Source organism: Mangifera indica, chromosome 16 (genome assembly GCF_011075055.1).
Source record: "Mangifera indica cultivar Alphonso chromosome 16, CATAS_Mindica_2.1, whole genome shotgun sequence".
Lineage (NCBI taxonomy): Eukaryota > Viridiplantae > Streptophyta > Magnoliopsida > Sapindales > Anacardiaceae > Mangifera > Mangifera indica.
Window position 1 is genome coordinate 5956254 of NC_058152.1, and position 9206 is coordinate 5965459.

At 32.2% G+C, this 9206-nt stretch overlaps 1 protein-coding gene across 1 annotated transcript; it reads left to right on the forward strand.

Moving 5' to 3' along the window:
- The first annotated feature begins 7041 nt into the window (after nucleotides 1-7041).
- On the forward strand, nucleotides 7042-8881 carry LOC123198652 (4,5-DOPA dioxygenase extradiol-like). Its single transcript, XM_044613388.1, has 3 exons — nucleotides 7042-7343; nucleotides 7951-8321; nucleotides 8414-8881. Exons 1-3 carry the CDS (start codon nucleotides 7119-7121, stop codon nucleotides 8604-8606), a joined length of 789 nt encoding a protein of 262 aa, XP_044469323.1. The 5' UTR covers nucleotides 7042-7118; the 3' UTR covers nucleotides 8607-8881.
- The last annotated feature ends 325 nt before the right edge of the window (nucleotides 8882-9206 follow it).

The window sequence follows — 9206 nt, forward strand, 5'->3', positions numbered from 1 at the left end:
AATAATAATATAAAACTTACCTGAAATGTGAAAGAAAATCCGTAAAGGTCGTATTTACGAATTTTAGGCATTCATCCGAAACATACTCTCTCACTTGCCTGTGACATAGAATCGTATGTCATCTGTCATACAACAACGCCCTAGGGGTAGGAATTGAACCCGTCCAAATGATCAACTAACTGAAAGTAATCCGTAGACACCTTCTTTCGTCGATCAATCCCCAACAAAACAATGTGAAGAATATACAACAAGGCCATCTTAACAACGTCAATATCGTCATCCCCCCATGGCCTTGACAAGAAAACACGCTCTAAGTCGTGATACTGCACCGTCAAAAAACCTCGAAAGTATGTATCTCTGATTCTATGACCGGATAAGCGAGGCATATAAGAAGAAACATCAGTCCGTCGACTAAACGAAAGACCTGTCACCAGCGCAAACTCAAACGAGCTAAATCTCACATCAATCCCACTAATCCTGAACCAAAACTCATCTCTGGCAGAAGGTCGATGTAACTGTCGGAGTAGAAAAATATAAACCAACATCCCGAAGAATTTGGTTTCGGGTAAACGAAGGAGATACCGGAAACATGACCTCTCAAATAGTCGTAGCTGATCTACGGTCAATGTAGAAGTAACCCGAGATAATGCGGCATGATGTGCATGACATATCGCATCTGCCCGGAAGTGTCTAGACTCGTCGGGGAATCGTAGCTCGCTGTCAACCCGTCTCCTTTTACGAGAAATATCCTGTAACAATATAAAAAACTCATTAGACATTCATAAAAACAAATACGTAAACAAATGTATTTGTGGGAAAACCTAAAAAGATGAAAAATACCAAATAATCAAAAAGAAAATGACAAAACTTAAAAAACAAGATTTAAGTGTCTGTTAACGATGAAATTCGAATAAATGAAATTGAAATTCGAATTCTACACGTTCAACTACCCTACAATGTTAAGAAACGAAAAATCGATAGAAAATCTATCAAATACGAGTCGATATAGCCAAAAAAGGTGAAATTCAGAAAAACTGTAATGAAATCTGATTTCTATCGAATGTTAACAATCGAAAAATCGACAAAAAATAAGAAAATATGAGTTGATATATCCAGAAAAACTGAAATTCGAATTCTAAAAGTTGAAAAATCCTAGAACGGCAATAATTAAAAAATCCTTTGAAAATCTGAAATATACGAGTAGAAATCTCATAAAATGGTGAAATTCGAAAAAACAGAAATGACATTCGAGTTCTAAAAGTTGAAAAACCCTAGAATGACAAAAATTGAAAAATCCTTCGGAAATCTAAAAAATACGAGTTAAAATCTCGTAAAACAAGAAAATTCTAAAAAACGAAACTGAAATTCGAATTCTAAAGTTGAAAAACCCTAAAGTGGCAACAATCGAAAAATCCTTCAAAAATCTGAAAAATACGAGTCAAAATCTCGTAAAACGGTGAAATTCAAAAAAACGAAAATAGAATTCGAATTCTAAAAGTTGAAAAACCTTAGAATGACAACAATCGAAAAATCTTTCAAAAATCTGAAAAATACGAATCGAAATCTTGAAAAACAGTGAAATTCGAAAAAACGAAACTGAAATTCAAATTCTAAAATTTGAAAAACCCTAGAATAGCAACAATCGAAAATTCCTTCGAAAATCTGAAAAATACGAGTCGAAATCTCATAAAACGGTGAAATTCGAAAAAACGGAAATTGAATTCTAATTCTAAAAGTTGAAAAACCCTAGAATGGCAACAATCAAACAATCCTTCAGAAATTTGAAATATACGAGTCGGAATCTTACAAAACGGTGAAATTTGAAAAAACGGAACTGAAATTCGAATTCTAAACGTTGAAAAACCCTAGAGTGACAGCAATCAAAAAATCCTTCGAAAATCTGAAAAATACGAGTCAGAATCTCGTAAAACGGTAAAATTCGAAAAAACAGAAATAGAATTCGAATTCTAAAAGTTGAAAAACCCTAGAATGACAACAATCAAAAAATCCTTCGGAAATCTGGAAAATACGAGTCGAAATCTCGTAAAACTATGAAATTCGAAAAAACGAAACTGAAATTCGAATTCTAAAATTTGAAAAACCCTAGAATAGCAACAATCGAAAATTCCTTCGAAAATCTAAAAAATAAGAGTGAAAATCTCGTAAAACGGTAAAATTTGAAAAAGGAAACTGAAAATCGAATTCTAAAAGTTGAAAAACCCTAGAATGGCAACAATTGAAAAATCCTTCGGAAATTTGAAAAATACTAGTCAAAATCTCGTAAAACGGTGAAATTCGAAAAAATGGAACTGAAATTCGAATTCTAAAAGTTGAAAAATCCTAGAACGGCAACAATCGAAAAAACCTTCGAAAAGCTATAATATATGAGTCGAAATCTCGTAAAACGGTGAAATTCGATAAAACGAAAATGGAATTCGAGTTTTAAAAGTTGAAAAACCCTAGATAGCAACAATCGAAAATTCTTTCGAAAATCTAAAAAATACGAGTCGAAATCTCGTAAAACGATAAAATTCGAAAAAGGAAACTGAAAATCGAATTCTAAAAGTTGAAAAACCCTAGAATGGGAACAATCGAAAAATCCTTCAGAAATTTGAAAAATACGAGTCAAAATCTCGCAAAACATTGAAATTCGAAAAGACGGAACTAAAATTCGAATTCTAAAACTTGAAAAACCCTAAAACAGAAAAAACGGATATAAAATTCGAAAACTATATGATTAGAAACCCTAGATAAGAAAATTCTCAATTTACCCCCTCATGAAAACTCCTATTCTAAACAGATCCACTGTTATATGACAAATATCAGAAAAACCCGCTTTGTTCTAAGGAATCTCACGGCGTCCCAATATTTTAAAAAAGCTAATTTACACCCTTAAAAAAGGCCAATCACTGCTGAACGTGGGATGAACGCACTTGACGTGGGAAATACTGTTCCCACGTCGGCCTGCCGCACTCTTCGGCAGCCATTTTCGACCAAAATTTGGTTGTTTTGGCCTCCGATTTCCACATAAAACAAATCTACACGTTGTATAACATAAAACCCCTCAATCAATTCAACCAAAACAACCAAGAATCGAAACATTTTAAGCATTGTTCAACATCGAAACCCTAAAATTTCAAGGCGCAAAATCTCAATCAAATCTCAATAACATGAGCAATAACTTGATTCAAATAAGATAACGGGAGATATACTAACCTTATTTGCCATTTGCGGATGCCGGAAAGCAAGAAAATCGGCGAAAATCTACTCGGCCGTGAGATGAACGTGGTGCCATGAAAAGTTTTGATTTTTCTTTGAAATGCACAGTAAAATCGCAAAATTTACCGTGGGAAATAAGTCATTTGGTTGTGTTTATATAAGGGGCATTTTTGTTATTTAACCAAACTCACGTTGACGTGACAAATTACAAAAAAACCCAACGTGGGCTAAGGATCTCCCATGACGCCCCAATATTTTAAAAAAGCTAATTTACCCCCCAAAAAACGGTCAAAGTCTATTGAGCGTGGGATGCACCTACTTGACGTGGGAAACACTATTCCCACGTCGGACTGCCGATCTCTTCGGCAGCCATTTTCGACCACATTTTGGTCGTTTCGGCCTCCGATTTTTACGAAAATCAAATCTACACGTTGTATAACACAAAAGCCCTTAATCAATTCAACGAAAACAACAAGAATCAAAACATTTTAAGCATTATTCAAACCGTAAACCCTAAAATTTCAAACCCAAAAATCTCAATCAAATCTCAATAATATGAGTAATAACTTGATCCAAACAAGATCACGGGAGATATACTAACCTTCTTTGCCATTTTCGGTTACCGGAAAGCAAGAAAATCGGCCAAAATGATGTTCGCCGTGGGAGGTGGGGTTTTCTTTGAATTGCATAGTGAAAATTTGCTATGTTTATATATGTGGGCAGTTTCGTCATTTCACAAAACCTGGGCATTTTTGCTTAAACCTGAATTTTTTGGGCAATTTCGCTTGGACCCCTTTAATTTTGCCTATTTTTAATAATTTTCCTTTATAAAATGAGTACACATGTATGAGATAATGATTGATTGATATAATTAAAATACTAAAGAAACTGCAAAAACAAAATGAAAACTAAGTTATTAGATATAAATAAATTTGATTAAGAGATTAAAAAAAGTTTGAAGTTTTAAAAAAGTTAGTTTTTTAAGTAAAATTTTAGAGTTTTCTTTCGTTACAATATAAATATAAGTAACATAAATACACAGATAATTTTATATCATTTGAGAATAAATAAAAACCAAAATCTGGAGGGTCAGCTCACCATTTTTTAAATACTATCCTTGGTTGTATTAATTTAAAAGAAACTATAATTTAGTATACTTTAATAACTTATTAAAAAACTAGTTCGGCCAACCGCAATTCTATAGATTGGTTCGTTTATGGCTGACATGACACATCTTGCTATATTGTGAGACAGGCTGTGGACAAAGCCCATACTATAGTGGGTCTTGGCTTGCTCAACCTGGCACGGTGCATTGCCGTCCCTAGTAGGGCCATAATATTTTGTATGAGGAAGAAGAAATCTAATGAGGAATTAAAAAAAAATCATTCCGTCAAAAAGTGGACGTCATCGGTGGTGTATTATTTATTTTATAATATTTGTTTTATTATTTAAAACAAATAGCCCCCACCCGATAAAACACCTCACCTATTTATTTTATTTTATTTTTCAATGCATCATCTCTTCACGTTACCACCTTGACCTAACCCTCCATGTACCTGCTCCGCCTTAACTCTACAGAATAATTTTAAAAAATGGACAAAAATGTCTCTCAAAACCGTCATATATAAATACCATTCCAACCTATTAAAACTTGTAGCTTGTTTTAAGTAAAACTGAAATTAGATGTGAATGATTAATACAAAACATCACAGACTCACAAGCCAATTCTAACTTGGGAAAAGATATATAATATTCCAGGGATTGGAATTAAGTACTAATATAAAGATAGAATAATGTTATAGTTCTACATTTTTTGTTACATAAATTGTTATATATGATATGTTATTCATTTTTTCTTCCCAACTTTTTTTTTTTCATTCTTCTCATTTCTCATTTCTTACCATAAAATGTGTAGAATTTAATGCAAAATGTCAATTTTTTAAATTTTTATTTGAGAATTTATAATGGAAAATCATAAAAATTGATGAATGTAATTCGCGGTTTCATTTCGTGGAATGTTTTAGCACTAGCAACCCTTTGACCTATTTTTAGTTGTTCAATTACACGTTGTTATTGCCTGCAACCCTTGTGTCTAGCTTTCAACATTTGGGCACACATGTTTTATTTTTGTGTCGTATATTGAATTTACACATCTTGGTTTTACATAAATTATTAATCAAATTGACGTAAATGAGATGATCAGTTCCCTTTTTGAGTTTTTTTAATCTTGTAGGGAAAATTGTCAAAAATAAACTTAAAGAAGACTGATTCACCCTCATGTGAAAGATCGAGTATTAGGGTTTCACTTACATTGGATGATTATGGTCTTCATTTTTAATACAAAAATGAATTGGATTTTTCAGGTAAAAGTGGGGTTTTCATGGGGATATTAATTAAAATAGGCAAAAATTTTTTCGCTTATACTTTTTTAGGCAAACACACAGTAGTTTTACTTTTATAAGCAAATTTTTTTATAACTCCAAAAATACCCTCACAGCCCTATAGCTGTAGGCGCTAGAAGGAAGGTGTGGTGCGTGCGGTGCGTGCGGAGTGCGCGCAGTGCGCGCAGTGCGTACAGAGTGCGCACACCCTCATATATATATATATATATGTATATAAACAAAATGCGGGGGTGCGTGCAGTGCGTGCAGTGCGTGCACCCTTTCTTATATATATATATATATTAAATATTATAATATTTAATATAATATACATAAATAATAATAATAATAATTTTTAAATATATATTATATATAATATTATAATATAATAAATATATATAATAATATAATATATATTTAAAAATTATTATTATTATTTATATATATATATTATATTAAATATTATAATATTTATTATATATATATTTATTATATTTTTTAAATATTATATATATATATTAAATATTATAATATTTAATATAATATATAAAAATAATAATAATAATAATTTTTAAATATATATAATAATATAATATATATTTAAAAATTATTATTATTATTATTTATCTATATTATATTAAATATTATAATATTTAATATTTATTTATTATAATTTTTAAATATTATATTATATTTTTTAATATATATATAAAAGAAAGTGTGCACGCAGTTGTTTATATATATTATATGAGGGTACGCGTACTTTGTACGCACTGCACACTGGGCACGCACTGCGTACGCACCACGCGCATCGCGTGCACTACACCTTCCTTCCAGCGCCTACAACTACAGGGCTGGAAGGGTATTTTTGGAGTTACAAAAAAAATTGCTTATAAAAGTAAAATTACTGTGTGTTTGCCTAAAAAGGTATAAGCGGAAAATTTTTTACCTATTTTAATTAATATTCCGTTTTCATGAGGATTTTTTGAACCAAAATATTAGAGTTTTGAATATGTTGCCCTTGTGTTGATATATTACTTTGAATTCTTCTATTTCTAGAGATTTTACAAGCTCTTTAGAGAGAATGAATGTTTTAATGAAATTGTATTCTTTCTTATCAACTTCAACCACTTGTAACTTTTTACCAACTTTATAAAAATAAAAAAATTAAGGAATTTCATCAACTAATGAAAAATAGACTTTCCAAACATAGAAGGGTGAAAAAGTGATTTCATAAAGTTAGGGTAGGACCCAGAATATGCCTTATTAAAATGTAGTAATCAATGTTTTGTTCTGCTCTCCACATCACGTATGGCAGCATTGTCTAGACCGGTTCAACTGTATGACCAAATAACAAAATAAAATCTATTCAAGTATACATACGATGACGCAACAATATAATAAAAAAATACAAAAGTAAAACTTAAAAGGCAGAAGCCTGCATATAAGTACAACTTTGCTTCATTTTTTTGATGTATTAACAATCAAGGACACATAGATTGATCATAAAGTGCCGTGATGGACACGTTCTACATATCACACGGAGCTCCGACGTTGGCCATTGATGACTCTCTCCCTGCAAGACATTTTTTGAAGACTTGGCAAGAACAAGGATTCACAGAGAAACCCAAATCAGTTCTCATCATTTCCGGCCACTGGGAGACCGATGTTCCCACTGTCAATGTTGTTCAACAAAACGATATCATCTACGACTTCTATGGCTTTCCAAGCAAAATGTATAAGGTGCTCCTCTACTCTCCTGATCTTGTTAAAAACATGCTATTAATAGGCTTAATTAAGGAAAAAACAATAAAAAGAGAGAGATATAATTTATGTTCATCATAAGTAAAAAGATAATTTTTTTTTTTTTAAAAAAAAAAGAGGATTCACATCCAGAAAGGTAAAATTCACATCCTGTTTGGAGTTAATATTCTAGTAGGAAAATATAAAAGGTAGAAGGGTTGATGGACCATGTTGAGTTTTGTTTTAGTATTTTGAGTTTGAAGTTTTTTATTGGGGTACTGTTTTTTTTTTTTTTTTCCCCAGGGTTCATCCGGACAGCTTGTAATATTTCATGTTTCTTAAATTTCTATGTATATTTCACTTATCGTAATTAAAAACTGGAACTGGGGGGTTTCATTATTTGTAATTAATTTGCCAAATCGAATGAAAAAGGGCATCTTGAAATGGATTTTATACCAATAAAAAAGAAAATGAAACTACCTTCAGGGCTTAAAATAAACATGTTGGTCCTGTAATATATTGGCAGAAACTATCTAATTTCTCTCATGTTTCAATTGTCTTATCAAATCTATGCAATTATATATAAATTGCCACTATATTTCTGCAGCTCAAGTATCCGGCGCCAGGAGCACCAGAACTGGCAAAGAGAGTGAAGGAACTGCTGACAGCTTCAGGGTTTAAAGATGTAAAAGAAGATACAAAACGTGGCCTTGACCATGGAGCTTGGATTCCAATGATGCTAATGTATCCAGAGGCTGATATACCAGTGTGCCAACTCTCAGTTCAAACAAATAAAGATGGAACTCATCATTACAATATGGGGAAGGCACTAGCTCCTCTCAGAGAGGAAGGAGTCCTCATTATGGGTTCTGGAAGTGCTGTTCATAACCTAAGGGCAATAAGATCCATTAGCAATATTGTTCCTTCATGGGCTCAGGACTTTGATAACTGGCTCAGAGATGCTCTCCTTCAAGGAAGGTAGTTGTCAACTGCTTGATCCCTTCCTTAATTCACTTATGATATTTTGAAGTATATGAATTTCATCAACTCAACAATGTGTTTCTTCACAGATATGAGGATGTGAACCACTATGAAGAGAAAGCACCAAATCCAAAAATGGCTCATCCTTGGCCAGACCATTTTTTTCCATTGCATGTGGCAATAGGTGCCGCCGGCGAAAACTCAAAGGCACAACTCATTCACAGTAGTTGGCAAGGTGGTACTCTTTCTTATGCCTCCTACAAGTTTACAAAAGCCACTTGAATTCCCATTATGAAACTGTGTTGTAGCCTCTTTGATACAAATATATTTCTTCTTCTTTTCTGAATTTGTAATGTTCTGTGTTATTGTAAAGGCAAAGATTCATATAATAATTCAAGATCCGGTATCTTTGTATCCTCTGAAAATATTGCTTCTTTCTAGATTACAAGAACATTTGGGACTTCATATGCCTCCTAAATTTCTACGATTGGTCTCTTTGTCTTTTGCTTTGTATCTTTTATAAAATAAAGACTTGCACAAGGTGTATTAGACTTGAACTCGTTGTATATAAATTTGTTTAAACGTATAATTTACTAAGAATACTTTGGGCGAGAGAACAGAGTGTGAGAAAAGAATTTATGGGGGGGAAGAGATGCATGTGCTTGTTAATGCCTAAAATTGATTTTTCATCATGAACGACTAGATGTACGTATTGGCCATGACATAATTTTATGAAATTGTTTCATTTTTTTAATTCTAATGATATTAGATCGAAACAACAAATAATTATAAGCATGTATGTTAAATTTTGGTTGAAAATTTTAATAAATATTCAATGTTGATTGAATATGGGCATAGTTTGATGCATGTATGTTGTTGATG